At 62.7% G+C, this 22,817-nt stretch overlaps 1 protein-coding gene across 1 annotated transcript; it reads right to left on the minus strand.

The window, feature by feature from the left end:
- Positions 1-530: 530 nt before the first annotated feature.
- On the minus strand, positions 531-22,675 carry UVSSA (UV stimulated scaffold protein A). The gene is made up of 13 exons (XM_068975273.1): positions 22,380-22,675; positions 21,047-21,377; positions 20,296-20,416; positions 19,178-19,474; positions 18,340-18,452; positions 18,012-18,125; positions 11,722-11,827; positions 7,336-7,480; positions 6,880-7,005; positions 6,126-6,309; positions 5,672-5,783; positions 3,120-3,294; positions 531-2,216 (listed from the first exon to the last, which is right to left on the minus strand). Exons 1-13 carry the CDS (start codon positions 22,475-22,477, stop codon positions 2,123-2,125), a joined length of 2,016 nt encoding a protein of 671 aa, XP_068831374.1. The 5' UTR covers positions 22,478-22,675; the 3' UTR covers positions 531-2,122.
- Positions 22,676-22,817: the final 142 nt, after the last annotated feature.

A 22,817-nucleotide genomic window follows, 5' to 3' on the forward strand; every position in this document is an offset into this window, starting at 1 on the left:
TCCTGACTTCCTACTTTTGCATTTCAGTCTCCTATAATGAAAAGGACATCTTTTGGGGGTGTTAGTTCTAAAAGGTCTTGTTGGTCTACACAGAACCGTTCAACTTCAGCTTCTTCAGCATTACTGGTTGGGGCATAGACTTGGATTACTGTGATATTGAATGGTTTGCCTTGGAAACAAAGAGAGATCATTCTGTCGTTTTTGAGACTGCACCCAAGTACTGCATTTCAGACTCTTCTGTTGACCATGATGGCTACTCCATTTCTTCTGAGGGCTTCTTGCCCGCAGTAGTAGATGTACTGGTCCTCTGAGTTAAATTCGCCCATTGACCTCTAACACCACAGGGACTGGGGGCACCTACTGCCCCTGCATCTGTGGTTCTGCCTCCAAGGATTCACCCAACCCGAGCTTATGTGGGATCCCAAAGTATTTACTGTTGAAGAAAATCCTCGCATAAGAGTCAACACAATCTGTAAAATCTCAGACACCTTTTTATTTTTTGGCAGAAATTGACAAGCTCATCCTGAAATTTATTTGGAAATGTAAAAGACCAGAATGGCGAAAACAATGTTTAAAAAGAACGAAGTTGGAGGCTTTCAAAACTCCCCACAAGGCTGCATCAGGCAAGACTGCACAGTAGCAACACAAGGTCAGGGAACAGAAGGGAGCCTCCAGAAACAAACTCAGGGGTTTAGCGCCAACCTACAGCCAGTAAAGGTGCCAAGACAATTCAATGGGAGCATGAACATCTTTTCGATGAACGATGCTGAGACAACCGGATATCCACACAAATGATGCACAGACAGAAATGAACTCAAGACGGTTGATCTACAGCAGAGGCCTGAGTTTAAGAGCAAGATCATAAAGCTCCTGGAAGGAACATGAATGACGTTCATGACCTGGGATTAGGCAACCACTGCTTAGATACGACATGGAAAGCACAAGGGACGAAGTGAAAGACAGTCGCACACGATATCAAAACTGACAGCTTCTGTGTCTCAGAGAAACTGCAAGAGAATGAGGACGCAGAATGGGGGAAATAATCGCAAATCCCATAAGGGCCGAGTATCCAGAGAACACCAAGAGCTTTTGTAACTCGAAACAGCAACTCGGCTGAGAATGGGCAGAAGATCTCAATGTTTCTCCAAAGAGAATAAACGATGACCAACAAGCACGAAAAGATGCTCGACACAGGTGGTCACATGGCATCGTGACTCGCTGGACGTTGAGTCTGGGTGAACTCCAGGAGATGGTGGCGGACAGGGAGGCCTGGCGTGATGTGGTCCCTGGGGTCACAGAGTCGGGCAAGACTCAGCAACTGAACAAGGCACTCACCATCATTCATCACTCGGAAAGTGCAAGTCAAACCACAGTGGGATGCCACTTCACACCCACTCCGAGGGCTAGAATCACAGAGAGCAATGACAAGCGTAGCAAGAACACGGAGAAAACGAGCGCCTGGGCGCGGACCTAAGGGGTGCAGCTGCTTCGGAAAACATTTCAGCAATTCATCAGTAAGTTAAACACAGAGGTACTACACAACCCATCCATTTCATTTCTAGGCATAAACCCCAAAGGAATGAAAATATACGCCCATGCAAAACTTGCACACAAACGGTCATAACAGTATCCGTAATCCCAAGGTGCAAGCCACCCAAGTGTCCGCTGCAGGGTGAGCCTGGTCTGCTCGCACAGCGGAGCGCCGTCGGGACTGAGGAGGGCGCACTGACAGCACCAGGGGGATGGCCTTCAGGGCGCCGCGCTGCACGGAGAAGGCTGGTGGGGCGGTGGCGCCACGCACAGGCAGCGCCACGCACAGGCAGCGCCCAGCAGGCCGACCCGGAGAGGAGCGGAGAAGGCTGGGGCAGGGCGGGGCTGCACTCGTCCTGGGCATTGAGCAACCCTGAGCGACGTCACAAAACGCCCAGGCCGTGCACGACGCCCCCTGGTGGCCAGGCTGCCGCATCCACCCCAGGCAACCAGGCGGGTGGGCCTAAGGGCTGGCAGAGGTCCCCACGGCAGGAACGTCCACGCCTCTGGGACACTTGGCTTAACAGTGCACGCCGGGCCCTGGAAGAGGAGGCGCGGACGGCAAGGGGACCCCGCGCACGGGCCTGGCCCTCTAGTTCAGGGCATAGTTAAACTGGTTTGCAAACTTCTCGTGCTTCTTCCGGTCCATCTGGTTCATGGCGGTGACCACCCTCTGCACGGCTGCCCTGCGGGGAAGCACAGGGAGCCGTGACCAGGGAGGCTGGCCGGGCCCCGGGCCCCTGACTGCAGCCCGGCGGGACGGGGACCCCGGTGCTGGGCTGGCTGCTGCACTTGGGCCGCTTGGGAGGCCCCTGCAGAAGGGCGCCGCGGCGAGGGGCTCTGCCTCCAAGGCCACCTTGGCCAGGCCTGGCAAGTCTCCCACTGCTCACTGAGCTCCAAAGGTGGCCTCCAGACCCTAAACTCACCCATCAGAGCACGGTCCGCCCAGCAGCCAGGTGGGCAGAGGCAGCAGGACACGCCCCGTCCCCTCAGCCCAGATTCCTCTTGCCTGGCTGCGCACGGAGCCCCACCCAGAGCAGGCACACTGTGACAGGCGGCTCTGCCTGGGGGGAGGCGTGGCCTCCCACACAGCGTGCTGCAGGCCACACGGCTCGCTGCAGGCAGCCCGCTCGGGGAGCGCAGGGAGGGTGACCCAGGCCACACTTCTCCTGGCGTCAGCACCCACCCTGCCCTCCACGCCGGCCGAGCCACAGGGAACCAGACACGAGCCCAGAGCCCGGGGTCACGACACCCCAGATGCAGCTGCTCTCGTGCCCACAGCACAGGGGCTCTGCGGGTGCTCAGGAAGCGGCCCTCTGGGCTCCCAGACTCGGTGATCACTGGGAGCATGTCCCCTGGCCGGTGCAGCGAGCAGAGCACTGTCCCAGCGTCCGGCCTGAGGACGGCCCCACCCCGAAGCCTGGGTGCTGACCAGGCGGGCATCCCTGCACCTTCCCTGGGCACTGGCAGTGGGCAGTGCCTCTGGCCACCACAGAAGCGGGATGGACAGAGAGGCGCTGGGCGGGCAGCTCCTCCGCTGGCATCCCAGCACCCGGGGCAGAGAATGGGACACCGTGAGGAGGACTTACTTGGCGAAGACTTTCTTGGCGATGCGCGCGCGTGCCGTGTCAGCCTGCCGCTTGAGGTCAGTGAGGCCCGGGTGCTTCCGCCGCTTGCCCTTGCCTTTCCCGCCAGGCCTGGATGAGCCCAGATCTACCCCGGTGGCCGCCTCCACGTCCCTCAGGAACTCGGGGTCCTGCCAGTCTGCAGACAGACTGAGATTTCAGAAAACACCCGCACGAACTTCACCAAGGCCCGACCCCTCCATGGTGGGTTAAGTGGGGGGATCCCCATGGAGCCCCTAAGCAGGAAGGCAACCAAGTCTGGCGGCCAGGGGACAAGGCCACAGGCAAGCGGCTGTGTCAGCCTCCAGGTGCGCTGTGGCCATTCAGCCCCCAGCGGGGCCCTCGGCCTGTCCCTGCCGGAGGGTGGGCGTAGGCCAGCCGCGGCCAAGGGAGCTGCCCGCTGTGCCTCCTGATTGGCCTGAAGCTAACTTGGCCCCAGGCCCCTGCGAGGAGGATGTCAGCTCACCCAGGCCCCTCAGGACAGCAGGAGCGGGTGGTCCAAAGGGAAACAAGACGTCCCCCAGCCCCGGCCCGGCCTCACCTGTCCCGGCTGCACCAGGGGCCACATCCGTGTGCCCACTTGCCAGAATGGAAAGCGTTAACAGTCCAAATCTGGGAAAAGAGCTCCCAACCCACGGGCAGAGGCCTCAAGGTCCACTCGCCTCAACCTCCTTCTCTCCCAGGGGCAGGGTGGGACGGGGCTGTGCGGAGGTCCCTGAAATTCAGTGTCCATCCAGCATAGCCCCCTCCAGTGTCCAGACCTATGGACCCCGGCCCCAGCTGGCAGAAGGGTGCCAGACACCCCAGACCCCAACAGTGAGCAGCCCGAGCTGGCAGAGGGGCCGGCAGTGAGCAGGCCACGTCCAGTGGGGGGGTGGCCAGGCGCCCAGATTCAGAGATGGTACGGCCTCCCCAAGTTGATTTCTGAAGTGAAGGGATACGGAGCTGTACAATCCAGATACAGGAACGATTAATCTGAGATTAAGGAAAACTGTCCAAACAGTTTATCTCCCAGTAATGAGAAGGCGTCACAGTTTAGGAACCCAGTGAATAGAGCAATTGTTTAAACACAACGGAAAAACGCCGGCACCCAGGAGAGATGGAATGAGCATCTCAGGAAAATGAAGGAGCAATTTAAAAGCCTTTGAAGAAAATCAATAGAAGCCAGCAGCGGGCCGTCCTGCGTGCGGACGGGCCCCGGAGCCCCACACGCATTGTCACCGAGGTGAGCGCTGGGGAAAAGAAAATTGCCCGCGTGCGAGGGAGGCGGGATCGATACTGCAGTTAGTAAAGAGACGCTATTTCACATCTGACTGGCCAGCGCTGGCCGCAGCCCCGGCCCGGCACCTGTTGTTAACAAGTCACCGAGGGCTGCAGAACCTGATACTCTTCAGGGCTGACACAAAAAAGAGGCACTTAATTTGCTCCTGAGTGCAGGCCACCAGGGGAGGCCGCGGCCCCTGGATTAGTGGGTCAGGCCCTTCCCTGCCACCCTCCAGGCCCAGGGCCCAGGGGCTGACCCTGCTGTGAGGCTGAAATCCAACACCGATCTCTCCTGATGAAGGAAGGACCTGCTAAAGCGACACGTGGTCTGGCTGGGACCTGCAGGAAGCCAGCACTGCCCCCGAGGACACAGCCACCCTCCGCCTCAGGGGGTCCTGGGCCTGAGCCCATGCCTTTGTCAAGAGTGGGGGCCTCCAGACCTCAACCCAGGTTGACAAACCATGGGATTCTGACAGGGCAGGGCCCCGCCCCACCCCGAGAGAACCTGGGGCTGCCCTGGCAGGGGGCCGCTTCTGTGGGTCCCCACCCTGCTTGCGGCTCAGGAGCCTCTGGGAGCCAGGCAGCAGCCAGTCCACGCCAGAACGCAGGACCGGCTCGCGCGGAGCATGTGAGCTCCGTGAAGGGTGCAGAACAGCGCCTCAGCGGCTCCAGTCCCTTGTCCATTTTGCATGAAACTGGTCTATGGGCCAAAGACGGGGACCGCGAGGAGGTACCCCAGACAGCGCACCACGCTCAGAGGCCCGGCAGGACCGCCTGGGACCACAGGCAGGACCTTGGCCTTCTGCTTGCACACCACACACGGTCCACACACGCTGCACACCACACGCACCCCACAGCCTCATGTGCATGGGCTGGCCAGGCAGCAGGTGAGCAAGCAGACAAGAGCTGGCAGCCCCAGGCCTCAGCCATTCACCTGCCTCACATTGTTCCCTCACATGCTTAAACACGGCCCTAAAAACCCAGAACCCCAACAGATAATGAGAAAGCGGTTTCCAGCCGTGTGTGTACCCATGCCAGCCATCAGGAGCCGTGTGAAACTGTGGCCGGGATGGAAGCTGAAGCTGAGGGTCCCACCAGCGCTGCGGGCCGCACATCCTGGCCGCAGCTCCTGAGCTACGGTCACCACTGTCCTGGAGGCGGCAGCTGACCCCCGCAGGCGCCACGGGCTGGCCTGGAGGCCACTGGGCGCAGGGCTTCCTTACCCCAGGCCCGCCCCCGTCCCCCAGACCCACCTGGGCGCCCCGCTGGCCTCTGCAGCTGCTGCCTCTGCTCCCTGGCCCTGTCCTCCGCGTGGAGGGGCCGTCCCGCGTCGTCTCTCGGGATGATCTTCCCGTGGAAAGGGCACTGTGCGGAGAACGGAGCAGTTCTGATGCAGCACAGGCTGCCGGCCACCGCACCGATGGCTCTGAGGAGGGCCGGCCCACACCTCACCACCCTCCAACACACGCCACACAAGGCAAGGCCCTCAGGTGCAGCGTGATGGAGCCAGGCAAGGAGGGCAGCCTGTGGTCAACCCGCCTCCATGGACCCTGGGCCCAGCACAGAGCGGGCTCAGGACCACGCAGGCGGCGACGCAGAGACTGAGGTGGAGTGGCCCAGCCCTGTGCCCACCCGGGGGGTCCTGGTGCCAGCAGGCTGGAGCCCAGCCCTGCCTCGTCCGCCATGGGCCCCCCAGGCCAGCCCCACCTTCAGGCGGTCCTGACGTGTGCAGAGCTGGCCGTCGGGCCGCGGGGCGCGGCAGCGGTGCTGCACAGGCTCGAACTGCCCTGCGAAGGTGATGCAGCGGCTCCGCAGGGCCTCGGAGACGCTGGCGCTGTCCACCTCGGCATCCACTTCGCAGGGCTTCCAGAAGCGGTGCTCCGAGTCACACCTGCACACAGACCCACCTCTCAGCGCCCACAGCGAGGCTGGGCCTGCGAGTGCACCCAGAGCAAGTGGAGATGCCGCGCATGGCAGGGGTATGCCAGGCACAGCCCAGTGGCCTGACACCCCAGTGTGGCCTGGACCTGGGTGGGGCTCATTGATGGGCGTTAACAAGACACAGATCCCGCGTCCCCACCCTTCAGGTCTGCAGATACAGTTCGGGCGGCGCAGCAACGCAGGGGTGTCCAGGAAGCTCCTTGTAAAGTCCTGGGCCCGGCCCACAGGAGCCCAGGCAGAGAACAGGAGATGGTGACGCGGGCCTGGGGCAGAGCTGGGAGTGCGGGCTGGGCTGGGCCGGGCCAAGGCCCTCCTACCTCTCAATGCTCCACCATCAGGGCGGGGACAGGGGAGGCCCCTCAGGGGGCCACAGGGAGATTCAAAAAGCCCACAGGCCTCTGGGCAAGGCCGGACCACCACCAAGCCCTGGGGCTTCCGAGGCCCACTGGCCTCAGTGGGCAGGGCACTAAGAGCTGTGTCCACTGTGCACAGAGGGGTGGAGTGCAGTACCCTCACTCACTTGAGGATCTTGCCGGCCGTCGGCTCCTCCTGGCCCCAGGTGCACAGGTCCACCCCGAAGGGGACGACAGGCGCCCGGGCCTGCTCTGCCGCCCGCCGTGCAGCCTGCTCCGGGGCCAGCGGAGCCCTGGAGAGTGAGCAGCGCTCAGGGATGGGGAGCCCGGGGCCGCCCCGGCCACCCGCCTCTCCCGCCCCTCAGGTCCTGGGGACACCCCTGGGCCCTGACCCTCGACCCCTACACCTCAGGCCTGGACCAGGGGAGCCAGCCTAACACCGCGCTCCTCACGCGGGCCTCGGGGTGCCCCGATATCTGTCCCTCTCGCCCCAAAGCCTCGAGCCTTTCCTCAGGGCGGACCTAGCCTGCACGCCAGCAGTGAGGACTCAGGGCCCCAGGTCCCCACCCCAGGCAAATGCGGTAGGCACCCGCCCTGCACACGTGGGGCTGCCTGGGCATCACCTGGGCCTGGGGGGCGAGGCTGGGGACCCGTGAGGTCGGAGCCAGTGCAGCTGGGCGGCCGCAGAGGTGGGGTCGCAGGCCTCCACGTCACTCCCAGGCCTCTTCCTCGCCTGCGAGCCTGGTGTGGCCAGACCTTCCTCCAGCCCTGGAACACAGAGATGTCTGCTCTCGGTCGCCACCCCGGATCCTACACGGAGCCCTGCAGGGCGCCCCGCCCCCGGTGACGGCACAGCCCGTGAGCGCACCTGTCCGGCCGGCCCAGGCCCATGGCTAGCTACTCATTGCCGAAGCCACCAGACACCGACCTCTGTGGGCCAGGTGTTTGCGCTGAGTGCCCAGAGCAGTGGAGGCCGTGTCTCTGACGCCCCTGGACCCCATTCACCAGGACCCCTGCCCACTGGTGCCGGTGTCCAGGCTGTCCCTGACCCCTGCCAGCCCTGCCCAGCTGGGCACGGGGCCAGCGTCCTAGGAGGCAGAGGGCGGAGCCATCAGGACCCAGAGGCGCCCCACCCCGAGGGCCCCGCCCTCTCTCTGAGCTTTCCTCCGCACAGCAGGAAGAACAGCGACCAACGCACCCAGGATACCGGAACTGAAGAGGGGCTGGAGACGCAGCAAAAGACAAGAGGGGTCTGAGCAGCCTGGGGAGGACGGCCCCCGGCAGGGATGCGGCACAGGAGGCGGCCACACACACGTGCAGACAGCTCTCCGTGCATGGAGGCGTGACGCGTGACGCGTGCCGCGTCCTCATCACCTGACCCCAGAAGGAGAGGAAATGACTGGAATGGGGGAAAGAGAGTCCAGGCTTCCTGGAATCAGAAGGAAACCTAGGGGTTTCCTGAGGGCAAAAAGGAGACAGAGAAAGAACAGGCAAGTCACTCAGGAGAGCAGTTAGAAACATCAGAGGGGAAGAAAAAGGTCTGAGCAGCTTTCCTCCAAAAACCGTGAACATCCATGGGCACCACGAGCAGTTGAGTATGAGGTCTGAGGGATGATGTTCAAACTTAAGACTTTTTCAACCAGCTCCGCTAGGTGTCAAGGTCGCGGCTTCTATGGCAGATACCATGGACCTCCCATCCAAGAAATCCTTCCCAGGAACAGAGAAAACTGACAGGACGGCCAAGTGGGCAGCTCCAGGGGCCACAGGGCTGCCGGAGAGCAGAGCTAGAGGACATCAACACAGGACAGCCCACCACACCCTGTCCCTGGCCTCCGGACGGCACCTCCATCCTTCCATCTGTGTGCAGGGACTCACTCAGAGAAGCGAGAGGCAAAACAAAAAACGATGCAGCCTGGAGTCTGCACGCAGCCTCCCTGTGTGCACAGAGCCTGGAGTCTGCACGCGGCCTCCCTGTGTGCACAGAGCCTGGAGTCTGCACGCGGCCTCCCTGTGTGCACAGAGCCTGGAGTCTGCACGCGGCCTCCCTGTGTGCACAGAGCCTGGAGTCTGCATGCGGCCTCCCTGCACACAGAGCCTGGAGTCTGCACGCGGCCTCCCTGTGTGCACAGAGCCTGGAGTCTGCACGCGGCCTCCCTGTGTGCACAGAGCCTGGAGTCTGCACGCGGCCTCCCTGTGTGCACAGAGCCTGGAGTCTGCATGCGGCCTCCCTGCACACAGAGCCTGGAGTCTACACGCGGCCTCCCTGTGTGCACAGAGCCTGGAGTCTGCACGCGGCCTCCCTGTGTGCACAGAGCCTGGAGTCTGCACGCGGCCTCCCTGTGTGCACAGAGCCTGGAGTCTGCACGTGGCCTCCCTGCACACAGAGCCTGGAGTCTGCACGCGGCCTCCCTGTGTGCACAGAGCCTGGAGTCTGCACGCGGCCTCCCTGTGTGCACAGAGCCTGGAGTCTGCATGCGGCCTCCCTGCACACAGAGCCTGGAGTCTGCACGCGGCCTCCCTGTGTGCACAGAGCCTGGAGTCTGCACGCGGCCTCCCTGCACACAGAGCCTGGTGTCTGCACGTGCCCTCCCTGTACACACAGAGCCTGGAGTCTGCACGCGGCCTCCTTGTACACACAGAGCCTGGAGTCTGCACGCGGCCTCCTTGTACACACAGAGCCTGGAGTCCGCATACAGCCTCACACCCACCCAATGCTGTCTGGCGCTTCTGCAGAAGCCCCACGATGCCCACAAATCTGCAAACGTTTTCTCCAAGTCTTTCATGAGACTCACCCGCCCTTCCTGCTCCAGACGCCCTCCAAGCTCACACACAGACTGAGCGTGGGGTTCACCCCTTCTTCTCGAGTGCCTGTGGCTGAGAGCAGAGGACCCAGGGCAGAGCCAGTCCTCAGTACGGCAGCTCCGCGTGGGTCACCGGCAGCCCCCAGCTCTGAGCACACTCGGAAGGCAGGCTGGGACCAGGCTCTGCCACCAGCAAACCCCAGGTCCAGGGACGAGGCCTTCCAGGCGACCCACCCGGGATATTGGCAATGCCGCACTCCCAGCTGGTACAGATGCACAGCCATGCACACACATGGGGAGGCAGGCCGATAAGTGGCCGCAGTGGCACTTACGAAGATGGATACAATCACTGCCCAACAATCGATGTGAGGATTCCTAAGAGTTACAAGAATGAAATACACTTTTCATTGATTTGTTGTTTTAAACCATTAAAAAGATGACTAAGCGTCTTGAAGCAGGGTAAACAGAGCACTAAAAAACACTCCCATTCTCACACTGTTGTAGAAACTCAATCTCCATGACATACTTTCAAGTAAAAATCCAAAAAGCAGGTGAGTCCACGGCCCTGGGAATGGTGCTGTTGGGGAGAACACCGACGGGCAGCCCGGCGGCCGCGGGCCCCACCTGCTGACCGGGGCTTCAGACCCAGGCCCAGACCTCAGCTCAAATTCACTCCTGCAACGGCTCTTAAGAAAAATCACAACAAACGTCTAAATCCCTTTTTTGTTTGAAGTAACCAAGTAGCACCTCTTTGCGCTGCAGCAGGCGGGGCGGCGGGATCGATGGCAGGAAATGGGAGGCGGGGGCTGAGCGCAGAGCTGGGCTCAAGCCTGACACTATTGATTTTACCTAGTTCAGCTGGCCTTGTAATTAAAATGTAAATTTGAGAAAGAGATTACGTCCTGACAGAAATGGTAGGATTAAGGAGAAGATAAAAGCCCCTCAGTGAAAATTCAGAGAAAGGAATGAGAAAGAAACGGGCGCCGTCTCCCCAGCTACGGGTTTAGACGAATCTACTGCAGAGTCATCGCCTTTAATTGAAAACCAGTGACGACGATCAACTGGCATCATGAACTGGCGCCCAGCACTTCCTGCGCTGCCCCCGCAGCACCAGGGCCCATGGTGCAGACCCAGCCCTGGACCCCTTGAGGAGCAAGGGGTCTCCTGCCGCCCGCTGTCAAGAGGCCTGTCCTGGGGCACAGCGGCCCCTCCTGCAGGGGGTCCCAGGCGCCCGGCCCACAAACCCCCAGGGAGCAGCGCGGCTACACTCTGCGCACCTGCCGCCGTGAGGACGAGCGGGAGCTGGCAGCACCCGGGGGTGGTCACCTACACTGGTGCCTGGAGACCAAGCTCCCCCTCGAGGGAGGCGGCCAAGGCGGACTGCAGAGACGGGCCGGGCCCCTCAGGGTTCCAGCACCCGCCCCTGCCGCCTCCTGGGCGCGGGATGAGGCCTGCGGGTGGCGGGCCCAGACCAGGCACCTGGAGGGGCATGTCAGAAGGCAGGGCCTCAGAGACGGCCCAGGGCTCAGAGGAGACCTGCACTGGGACGGCGTGGCCAGCGAGGTCAGCGTGAGGGCGCGGCGGGGGCTAGAGGGCTGGGGTGGGCAGCAGCTGCACCCTCGGGCGCCCAGGGAGGGCCTCAAGGCAGCGGATGGGGGGGCCTCGAACAGCAGGTGGGGGACACCCTGGTCACATCCACACCTCAACTGCCTGAGCACCTAACTCCTGGACAAACTCACTTTTAGCTCACATGCCAACTCAAACCTCGAGTCGACAACTCGCTCACTCCCCACATAAGCCCCACGTGGCGCAGGCTTCACTCACTCCCTCTGCACACAAGGTGCTCTGTGCACATGTGGCTCCTGGAGGTGTTTGGAGAGAAACTCCGGCAAAGGCAGGGAGCCGCAGCGCCTTCCCGAGGGGCCCTGGGGCTCCTGGACCAGAGGCTGAGCCGCGACCCCACCGACGGGACCAGGACTCAGGGAGGCCTGCGTCACCAGGTGCCTGACCTCGTGGGGAGAATCACGGTTTCCAATGGAAGTGGCTCCGCAGGGGCACCCAGTGGGGCGGCAGAGACCCCAGGACGACGTGGCACGGACTGGGCACCCTGTGGCCGGCCCCCTGCTCTGCAGGCCCAGGCTGGACCCAAGCCCGCCCTCAGGGGCCGCGTCCTGAGGGCCCCCCTCCCGGGCCCATGCCGCTGCTCACCGCACTCAGGCCGCAGGTGCTCGGGGACACAGGCCTCATAGCCCTCCTTCTCTGGGACCTCCACAAAGTCGTCCTCGTCTTCATCCTCGTCTCCGGGGGCTGCCATCTGGGGAAATACCCCAAGCTGTGAGTGACAGCCACAGGCAGAGCCCCAGCCTCGCTTCTGTGGACTGCCTCCAGGATGGGGCTCAGCGTGTACCACGTGGCCCCATTCACAGTCCGCCTCGTTCCCTAAACCGTAGCAGCCCACATGCGCCTCCGCCGGCTGGCCCGCTGAGACCCACAGACGGGCACGCTGCAGCCCAGGGAGCCCCACGGGCCCGAGGTCCTGGCCCTCCACCCAGCTCCGGCCAGACCAGAAGCACCGCCCCCAGGCGTCCAGCGGTGCGGCTGTGACGGCACTTCCAGAACGTTCCATCCTCGAGAGCGGCTTGTTACAAGGCCACTGAGGAGACAGCCTCCCCTGGACGGGGCAGCCCTCCCTGCTGCTCTCCGAGCCCGGATCCCCCCACCCCCCACCCCGGGTCCAGGGCCCCAACATCCACTCCCCTGCAGCTCCCTCCCTGGCGGCACCCAGCCGGGCCCGAGTGGCAGGGACCCTGGGGGGGGGGCTCACTGCACGGGGCGGGGGCTCCTCCGGAAAACAGCTTGGAGGCGGCCTTGCACTCCCGCCACGCGCTGGGGCCACACGCAGCCTGAACCAGGGCTCAGCAGCCTGCGCCTCTCAGGGAGAGCCCCTCCCCTCACATTCTCAACCCCCGCATCCCTACGACGGGGCGTGGGGCCCGTTCTTCCCGAGAGGGCGCCGCTCGGATGTGCCTGGGAGCTGGGCTGCATGGCCAGTGCCACCCGGAAACACCCCGGAGTCTGAGGGCCCGCAGCCCCAGGCCCAACTGTAGAAAATGTTCAGAGACCGTGGCCGGGCTGAAGCCCACTGGACTCTCACCCTCCCCTCCACGGTCCATCCCGACAGCCAGGGCCTGGGGCACACGGCTGCCCGGGGCAGACAGACAGGGGCCGGCCCGCCGACCCCAGGGCAGGCGGCCAGCCAGGCCACAGCCGCCCAGGACCCAGAGGCTGAGGAGCCGCTGGGAGGCCTAATCAGATGCAAATGCTCAGCTTGGGTGCAAGCCACGGCGCGCGTCTGGGAGGCACGGAGACATTAATCATTGGAAACTGTAATTTTTGTTATCAGTCTAACACTGATCAAAAGGGAAGCCTGTCTCCACCGCTGACCTGTGAAACGTCCCAATTATACTCTTTGGAAATGACAGGGGCACTTAACTCCAGAGCCGAGCAAATGACGACGATCAATCACGTTTGAATAACAATGAGCCGCGGACCTGAAAATTATTTTTGTATAGAATCTACCCAGGAATTTATGAAAGGTGGAAAGCAGCCCAAGGTTTTCGGGCATTACGGTCCCGGCTAGTGCCGTGCGTATCAAACACTAAACAGAATTTATGTGTTTTAATTTTCCAAAAGGTAGATGTGGAGTGCGTGCTGCAGCGCCCGACACCCGCGCCAGACCTTAAACACGGAGCTCCTTTTCATAAGAGACTATGCTTATCGCGCACACCCTTGAATTCCACCCGGGACTTTTATTAAACTTTCATTTCCTAAAAAACATTTGGATGCTTAGTTAACTATTAGGAATTATACCCTCTCTCTCCCCAGGTAAAACTGTTTATCCCTGTGACTAAGCCCGGGAGCCCTGGGCTTAGATGCGCGTGAGGCCCGTGGGCCTGCAGGGCGGCCTCCTCAGGCCCCAGACCCTGGCGCACAGCTCTGCAGGGTGGTGCCAGCGACCTCCCGCAAGAGCTGCTGCAGGGGTCGCTGCCACCCTTACGTCCCAAGTACCTCGGAGGCTCGGGTGACCCGCGAACCAGGCCCCCGGGGAAACAGGGGTCCCGCTTCAGGGAAGGCCTAGTTCTCCGGGCCGCGCGGGGCTCTGAGGCGCTGAGCCCCGGGGCACCCCGTCCCTGGAGGGCAGCGGAAGGGAACCCCCCGTCACCCAAGCCGGGCAGTCCTCTCCCATCCTTAGAGGAGCGCTTGGCTGGGGACACCCAGGCCCACGGAAAGTGTCTACCTGCACTTCAGGGGCCAGCCCAAGGCTCCCAGGCGCCACAGTGGCAACCTCCTCTCGAGGTTAAAGGTCAGAGATCAAGTCAGAAGTTACACTGGGCATGGGTGGGAGGCGGCTGGGGGCAGAGCAGGGGCACGGAGACCCCTGAGGGTCCTGGGGGACGTCACAGCCTGCGGGCATCAGGTGAGGCAGGAGGCCTGCACAGCAGAGTCAGACTCGCTGACGGTCCTCAAGAGCAGTTTGCTGGGAGTCGAGCTTCCCCGTTGTGAAGAGAGACCATCAGACATGCTCGAGAAAGCAGCCCGCCCTCGCCCAGGGGCCCAGAGGTGCACCTCCCCTGCCAGGTCCAGTCCTGGGCCAGGCAGGCAGGCCAGGCCCTGTGGCTTATGCCCAGGCCCCGGGACTGAACCCTCAGGGCCCCAGGGAGGCAGAGGATGCCCCAGGCCTTCCTCTCATTCCACACAAATTGATTCTCACCCAGTTAAAAGGACTTAGAAAAATGAGGCTCTGAAATCATAATTAAACAAGCAAAGAAAGTGCTAAAATATACGACATAATCCGATTACAGAAGTAGGGTGGCGGGCTGCTAATTACTCGAGAAGGATGGGAAGGGCCACCTCCCAGACCTGCCCGCCCAAGGCCTGCCCACGATAGAGCTGGACCATTAAACACATTCTGGGCGACCTAATTAACTTGGGGCGCCACTGCCATTACTTTTCACCCAAGAAATCACTTTTGTTCAGTTTTATGCGTGTATGTTTCCCTTTAAAAAAAAAAAAAGATGTAAGGCCCCGTCAGACAAGTGAGCGCCAAGCTGCATCTGTCTCCTCAGCTTGATGGCAGCGCACTTAAAGCCCATTCTATCTTATAAACCAAAAATTAACCGTGCTCAGCTGTGAGGGTCGTCATCACAGCTGCTATTTATATGCTAATGCCCTCCCTGGACCGCGTGCAAATTGCCCAGCTAGGCCAATATCTCACGCGCATCTCCGCTGCCTGGACGCACCTTGGCAGGTGTGGGCCTGCTGCGGGTGGGTGGTGACCGCCACAAGCCTCGAGTGGGCGCGGGGCGCTGCCGCCCTCCTGCATGGAGGGGCCTGGAGCCACTAGCCCCGGCCGCTCCAGCACTGAGGCCAGCCAGCCGGGGTGTGCGAGGCTGCCACCGCCCCGTCAGGCCCACCAGGTGCCAGGCCACCGTTTCCAGGCAGAGGCGACAGTTTCCTGAGTCTGTCCTGCGTCCAGACGGGCAGCCCGTGCTCCTGGGACCCCACCTGGGGCCTGATGCAGGCTGGCTGGCCTCACCCAGCCCAGCCTCTGGGCGAGATCGCGTGCTCACCATGCACCTGGCCTTAACAAGAAGATCCGTGCAACTCCCCCAGACTCAGCCTTCCCATCCGTAAAACAGGGTTAGGGATGGAGTCGGCCTCGCAGGGCTGACTCTGGGATTAAGGAAACCACCTGTGAAAGTATTCAGGCAAGAGCAGCCACCCTGGAGGGCGCTGGGTAGCTGGGCTGTAGGGCAGGGATGGCCCAGGGCCTGCGGGGGCGGGGGGCTGCCCCCATAGCAGCCAACGTGCTCCCAGTCCTCACGAGAACACGGGCAGCCCCTGCCCCAGCTGCCGCCCCTGCACAGCGGCCTTTGGCGCGAGAGTGATGGAGAGAGCAGTCCCCAGGAAGGTTCACTGGCCCGGCCAGGCACAAGCCCCTCACGGCAGCTGATTCAGCTCCCTGCCTCCCTGGGGCCGCGGCACGGTCAGCACTTCACCCCGAGGCTCTCTGCTCAGGAAGCCGGCACCGAGCGGCATCCAGCCCAACACAGCCGCGAGAGCCCAGCACACCCGGCCACTAACAGAAGTCACGCGGGATCTGCGCCCTTGCAACGAGTGGGAGCGTGTGGGGGTTAAACCCGAGGCTGCCGGCAGACTGGCAACAGAAGGGGAGTATTGTGGGGGCGCTCCAGCAGCTGCAGCGAGGAGCCCGGGGCTGAGAAAGCACCTGCTCTGCAGAGAGTCTGCGCAGACTGATGCAGAGAATCATTACTTTCTGTCTTACTGGGGGGGAGGGGATTAATATTTTATGAATCATACAATACAAAGTAAGTGATGATCATAGCTACATAATTAAACAACAGGCAATTTAAAAGTTTCCCAAGGATTTTACCAGCATAACAGGTGTAGCAGCCGCGGATTATTGGGCCTGCTCTCCAGCAACAGGGCTGGAGACTAAATTTACCAAACTATGCTCCACCTCGACCTAGCTAAGACCAAGCTCTACCCGCTTCCACATGGAGCTGGGACAAACACACCGTAAAACAAGAAGTTACACACATTTAAGCCAGCTTAAATCCTCTTTAAAGACAGAACACCTACATCGAAAGGAAAAGAACATGGCAACACAGGCTAAAGCGGGGAGCCTGGCCAGAGAGCCCAGCCAGGCGGCGGGGCAGAGGTGCCGCACACACGGCGCCTCCACAGCGGGAGCAGCAGGACCTCAGGCCTGCCGGTCTCCCGCGGCGTTAGGGTCCCAAGCACTGAACTGCACACTCCCAGCTCAGCCTGCTAGCGGAGACACCAGGCAGAGACCGAAGCTGCAGCCGTCTCACGGGAAGACGACCAGGCGAAGACGCCGGTCTGTGTGTCGTCACCGCGGCCGCGCAGACACCACAGCGGGGCTGTTCTGGGAGGCGGGCTGCCTGAGCAGGCGCTGCCTCTCAGCTGCACGCCCAGTCACTCCATCCGCAGGTCCGTGGCCCGGAGAATGGACAAGCACGTGCTCAAGGGCTTCAAGCCTCTAAGTTGGGGCTTAGAGGAGAAGACAGGGCAGCCCCGCTTCCTCCTGCTGAAGCCTCCAAGCAGACCCCACGTCCCCTGGCCTGACTGGACCCCCCGAACACCCCTTGCATCCTCAGTCTCCTCTCTGCAGAGGGCCCCCTTTGACCTGACCACGTGCCTCCCAGGCCTTGGGGCTGCCCGGCTGCGGCCAGTGACCTGCTGACGCTCAAGCTGGGTCAGGCCCAGGGGCCACTCAGGGCTGGCTCCCTGCAGCTGGCCTCTCCGAGCGGCCCTCAGGGGAGCCGCGGCAGGACACCCGGAAGGCTCTGCTGCCGGTCCTGAGCCTGGAGTCCTGCAGGGCAGGCTGGTCCCGGGCTACAAGGAGCAGGCATGCTGCTGGGGCCCCCTCATGGATCTCCCCAAAGCCCTGGCTGCCTCCAGCCCAGGAAACCCAGGAGCCACCGGGGCGGGTCTCCCAGCCCCACCAGCACAGCAACCGAGAGATGGCCTTTGCATAAGATGGGCCGGGCTGAGCCGGCCGTGAAGGGGCACACGGGGCTGACCCCCAATCCCCACAGCACGGGCCGCTCTCGGGCCTGACCCCCACCCTGACACCGCACCCAGGCTCTGCTGAGGCTCAGAGACAGGGACGCACACACAGGACCAACTGCTCTCCTGTGCCCAGAATGCACCCTCTCTCACTGTGAAACAAAGCATCGAGGTCACAACCCCCAGAACTGACTGATTTCTCACTGAGCTGTGTACTCAGCAAAGCCCTGTAAAGAGGCGGCCTCCGGAGCAGCCCGTGACCGGGTCCGCGCGCCCGCCTGCCGCAGGAGAAGGGCGAGAGCACCCCCTGCCGGCCCCCGAGGGCCGCGCAGCGCGGGGCGGAAGGCGGAGGGCGGCCCTGAGCTCAGAGGCCCTCGCGAGCCGCGCCTCGGCCCACCGGCAAGGACGAGGGTGCGGCAGGCTCCGGGCGCGGGCCGCTCTCCATTCTAAGTCCGGGGTCCTAAACCTGACCTTGTCCTCAGCAAAGAACGGCGCCTGCCCAGCCCGGGCCCCCTCGAAAAACGGGAGGGGGCGCCGCGTCTCCTCCAGGTGGCAGAGCTCCCTTCTAATCACTAAGGCAGTCAGCTACAGATCCCCTCCCCCAACACACAGGCACAGGCGCACGCGCACGCGCACGCACACGCACACGCACACGCACACACCTGCCGCTGTGGCTCCCCTCAACCCAGCGCCTCCGTGGCCTCCTGCCCGAACCCTGGCCCACCCCCCCTGGCCCAACCCCGACACCTGCGGGCAGGGCCTGGCCACGGTCTCTGGCACTCAGACGAGTCTGCTCCCGGCGAGGAGACACTAACACCCTCAGGGCTGAGCTCGGATCGGGGGATGGCCCCTGGCTATCCACACAGCCAGCTGGGGGCACTCACCTCCCCGGGCACGATGTCCAGCTCCTGGGACCTCTTCAAGGCCGCTTCCAGCTCAGTCTTCAGGTGGATGGCACCCTCCAAGTGCCCACCGTGTGTCCCCGCACGGGTGAACAGCTGCGAGGACAGGACAGCACCTCCCAGGCCAGGCACTCGCTCTCCCCTAGGGCCAGCCCTGCACCCGCTGTCAGCCCACGCGGCCCATCCGGACCCAGGCGCCTGCCTGGACCCCGGCGCACGCCCAGAGCCGGGAGCACGCCCAGAGCCGGGAGCCCGCCCAGACCCCGGAGCCCGCCCAGAGCCGGGGGCCAGCCCGCATCCAGGAACACACCTGGACCCAGGAGCACGCAGCCGGCAGGAGCTTGTTCTGGATGAGCCTGAGCGCGTCCTGGGCTGCACGGATGACGGCCGAGTTGTCCTCGCTCTCACGCACCCTCAGGCTGTCTGCAGCAAGTGCATGGACGGTCAACGGAGGGACTGCCACCCAGGCAGGTCACGGGGTATCCCAGACTGGACCACCCGCCAGCCACTCATCATCTGGCACCCAAACCTACCAGCCAAGGAGACTCTGTCTTGTGGCTTTTGCCACAGCAGGTTTAGCCTAACCCCAACGGCCCTCTCCAGGCCATGAAGTCAGGGGACGCCCCCCCCCGACGGCCACACTGCCCTCAGGATGGAGGCCCCACCTGCCCCTCAGCCCAGGGTCCTCCCTGTGAGCTCTGCCACCCCAGCAAGCCTCAGCCAGCACCCCTCCAGCGTGACCCCTGCGTTGAGGCCTCGGTGCTTCCTTGCAGGGCAGAAGGTCTCGCTGTGGCTGCAGAGGCTGGGTGGCCTCCAGCCTCAGCCTCAACCCACCTGAGGGGCCTGAGCCAGGTGGGGTGGGACAGTCAGTCAGTGCCCCTCACCCACGGAGCTGGAATGCAGGAACCCACGGCACCAGCGTGGGCACGGCCCATGTTGTCGCAAACATGGCAAGAAAACGGTTTCTCTCGATTCCTCCTCCCAGCCGCCCTCTGGCCCATGGAGCGCCCTGCACGTCAGAGAGGACTGGCACCCTGTGCCCTACACGCCGGAGTGCCTTCCCATGCTCACCTCACAGCCCAGAGACCGGAGCACCGAAGTGTCCCAGGGCCTGTGGCCGAGGTGACCTGGCGTGGGGGCAGCCCTACCTGAGGACAGCTCCACGTCCAGCGTGTACTGCCGGGAGCCCAGCCCGTGGTGCCGCACGAACCCCTCTGGGTCGCTGTCCTGGTCCTCCGAGGGTGGCCCTCCCGCGCCCACGGCTCCCGGGCGGCCTGAGCAGGCAGGCAGGCTCTTGCTGCAACAGGGCTGTTCCTCGTCCCCGTCACCCTTCTCGGGCACGGGGCACCAGGCGGCCCCGGGGACCGGGTCGAGGTCGAAGGGCAGCAGCAGTCGGAAGCAGCTCTCCAGCTCGGTGAGGCAGCCCCGGATCTCCGCGGACATCTCTGGGAGAACGGGACGCGGCTCGATGGACCCCGGCGGGAGTGGCGTCCGAGAGGGGACAGAGCACGCCCCGCCCCCTCCCCCACAGGCCGGCGGGTGCCCTGCTCCGGAGACGACTCCGGGACGTTCAGGGCGACACCCTCAGCCGTGCCCGGCGAGAGCCTGCCTGGACGGCACTCCAGCCGTTCGCCGCCGAGCTCAGCTCCACCCCACCAGCCCACTCTGGCTGTGGCTGCCCGCGGAATCTCCCAGCTCTGTGGCCTTCCCAAGGCCAGGCTTCTGGAAGGGCCTTCGACCTGCCGCCCTTCAAGCTGCTCCCACCCTGGGTGCCGCCCACAGGGAGGGCGGGCACAGGGATTTGGGGAGCAGACTGGCAAGACTGCAGTTGAGGGGTGTCAGGGTCAGATGGACGGCGACGCTCAGGCCACCATGGGACGAGCATCTGCAGCGTGGCCGCCGGGGCCGCAGGAGAGGGTGGGTGGCCTGCAGGGGCCCTCCCCCACCCTCGACTTGAACCAGCTCTGTCCACCCTGTCTACCCACGTGCCCCCAAATCCCCAGCGAGCCTCAGCCGGTGCCTCCTCCAGCGCGACCCCTAGGCCCATGGCCCTGGCAGTCCCTTGCAGGGTGCTAGGTGCCCGGGGATCTAGGTCTTCCTGCGGCTACGGGGCCAGATGACCTCCAGCCTCCTCCTCACCCCCGCCCCCGCCACACTCCCGGAGCAGGCCCTGTGACAGGGGCGCAGTGCTGGGCAAGGACCTGAGCTCGGCCTGGGAAGGAGCAGCAGGCTGGCTCGGGGTGGCGCCCCACTCCCCACAGCTCACCTTCCATCTCCCGCGCTGCCCACTGGGATCTCTCCTTGTAGACTCTGTCCAAGTGCCTCTGTCTCTCTTCTGCTCGCTTTCTTTCTGCCAGAGTGCGAGCGTCCACGTCCTGGAAGTCTACCTGAGAAGTTTAGGTAAAGGTCAGGTCCAGCTACAAAAAATCTAACGAAAACAGGAGTTGCAACCAGGCCTAACAGCAGGCGCAGCAGCACAGCTCTGCTCAGGAGCTACAGGCCGAAGCGCCGTGGCCTCAGGCTCATGCGTGCTGCTTTAACACGCGAGGCAACGCACTCAACGGGAACACTAAACCCCCAGAATGAACACAGCCATCGGCGTCTCCTAGTCAAGTCAGGTAAAAAGGCTTCTAGTCACACACATGCTGCAGTGGGAAGGGAGGCTGCTGGCCAGACGCAGAGGCCTGAGGACGCTTGAGGGGACCCCAGGGGGCAGCGGGAAGGGCAGCAGCCACAGGCCTGGAGTGGGCGGGGAGGGAGGGGCAGTAACCGGTCCTAGCAGGTGTCGTCCACCCAGACTGGCTGGGCCCAAGCGCAGAGCCTGGCAGAGAAAAGAGCTGTGTCTGAGCAGATGGCTCTCACGCTCCTGTTCACCTTGTGGAAACCAGGGCCAAAGGCTCAGCCCCACCTACACGTGGGGACGAGCTGAGGCCCTTCCCTCACAGCTGCTCCTCCGGCTCCAGGCCACCCCCTGCCCAGACCGCACGGGCCGGTGGTACAGTGCAGGGCCTGCCCACCTGTTTGCTGTGCTTTAGGAAGTGGAAGCCCAGGGCCAGCTTCTTATAGGCCGCACCGTACTTCTCATTCCAGCCATGGACGGCCCGGGTGGCCGCTTGCCTCAGCCTCTGTGCCACCTCCCTGGGGGGCGGCAGGGGCCGCTCATGGTCAGTACCCAGCGTGAGCTCCAGGAACTCCTGGAAGTTGGAAATGACCAGTGTCCTGAACTGGTGAGACCTGGCGAAGAGCTGGACCAGGACCTGGAAGGCGGACAGGCGGATCTCGGCGTGCTCCTGGCTCAGCTGGGCCATCAGCAGGTGGTAGGCGTGGCCAAGCTGCTCTTCTGAAGACCTGGAGACACAGCCGCAGTGGCAGGGACGCGGGCACTTCCAGAGCCATTTGCCCTTCCCCGGGGGCAGACGAGCACTGCCCACGTGCCAACCCTGGCCCCTGCCTATTGCTGGATAGCCCAGAAGGCGAGCTTTTAACTACTTTCATGAAGACAAACGGAAAAAAACATTCCCTGACACAAGAAAACGCTGTGAAGCTCAGGGGCAGGGCGCACGGTTTCACGGGACCCAGCCAGGCGCTGTCATTCATTCGGGGGCTGACGGCCCATCCACAGCCGGGTGCCTGGGAGCCTGAAGGACTCTTGGCCCGCCCAGCTAGCAGCGGTGCAGAGACCCCACCCCAAGGGGAGACCACCCCCAGCCCCCCGGAAAGCTCTGTGGCCTTCTGGGAGCTACCCCGGGAGGCGTGCACACCGCAACCCCTCTCTCGTTCCTCTTCCCAGCTACCCTCACCCTCCCCACCCTGCATGCCCTGCTCTTTGGGGGTTTTCGGGGAATGCAACAAAGCCTGACCTGAGTCACCGTTTTTAACCAAAGTGTAAATTCTTGTCACTGAAACGATCATGTAAGTTCTGTTCTGTGAACATATGGCAAGGATCATCAGCAGAGTTCCTCGCTTCTGCTGCTGGTGCCTGAGAGGCTCTTAGGTAAGAGCGGTGTCCAAAGACAGACAGGACCTACCCCCCAACACAAGAGTCCACCCGTGTGACCTCTAACCTTCCTCCCACACATGTTCCAACACTGAGTAACCCTTCAATCGTACACGTGCGCTCAAGGTTAGGCACCCACACAGAGAACTGAACAGACCTGTTCCTCCTAAGGCTGCACACCCCTGCCTCGAACTGCTGCCCCAGAACAGGACCGAGCACTGCAGGGCCCTGGGGCGATGTCCTGGGGGGTGTTCCTTTGCTGGTTCTTCCCCAGCAGGGAAGCTGACCCCAGGGTAGCCCCACATTCTCCTAGGGTTGGCACAGACTTGCTGAGACAGAGCCTTAAGACATACTTGCAAATTTTCTTCAGTTGCTTCATTTTCTCGGGGTTCAATTGGGGCTCTCCTGAAGTTGTGAGCTCTTCGACCAACTCTGAAAGTTTCCGATCCATATCTAAAAACAGGAAACGCAGAGACGCTAAACGACCACCTAGTATTTCACAGCTCTGGGTTTTATTAGATGTCGCTGGGTTTCACTGTGTGTCAGGCACAGGGTATCGGCACAACGCTGAGGGGGTCCTTGCGACCTGGCCTCTGTGACATGACCCCCTGATACTGAAACAATTCAAGGTGAGATTCCGGGCCGGGTCAACCAGACATTTTTGATGGTAATTAGGAGAACGGCAACAACAGACCGGTGCTCTGCAGGTCTACAATCCGAGAGCCACGGAGCACGCAGTCACGCTCGGCGGGAAGGCAAGGACCAGAACGGCTGAATTACACTCAAGCTAG

The sequence above is a fragment of the Capricornis sumatraensis genome, chromosome 7 (assembly GCF_032405125.1).
Source record: "Capricornis sumatraensis isolate serow.1 chromosome 7, serow.2, whole genome shotgun sequence".
NCBI lineage: Eukaryota > Metazoa > Chordata > Mammalia > Artiodactyla > Bovidae > Capricornis > Capricornis sumatraensis.

Excerpts from the sequence above, each read along its gene's own strand:
- UVSSA (XM_068975273.1), bottom strand. The coding sequence starts at position 22,477 with ATGGATCGGAAACTTTCAGAGTTGGTCGAAGAGCTCACAACTTCAGGA. Across the intron at positions 21,378-22,379 it reads CAACTGAAGAAAATTTGCAA|GTCTTCAGAAGAGCAGCTTG; the intron begins GTATGTCTTAAG and ends CTGTGTCTCCAG. Across the intron at positions 7,481-11,721 it reads GCACCTGCGGCCTGAGTGCG|GGCTGGAGGAAGGTCTGGCC; the intron begins GTGAGCAGCGGC and ends TCTGTGTTCCAG.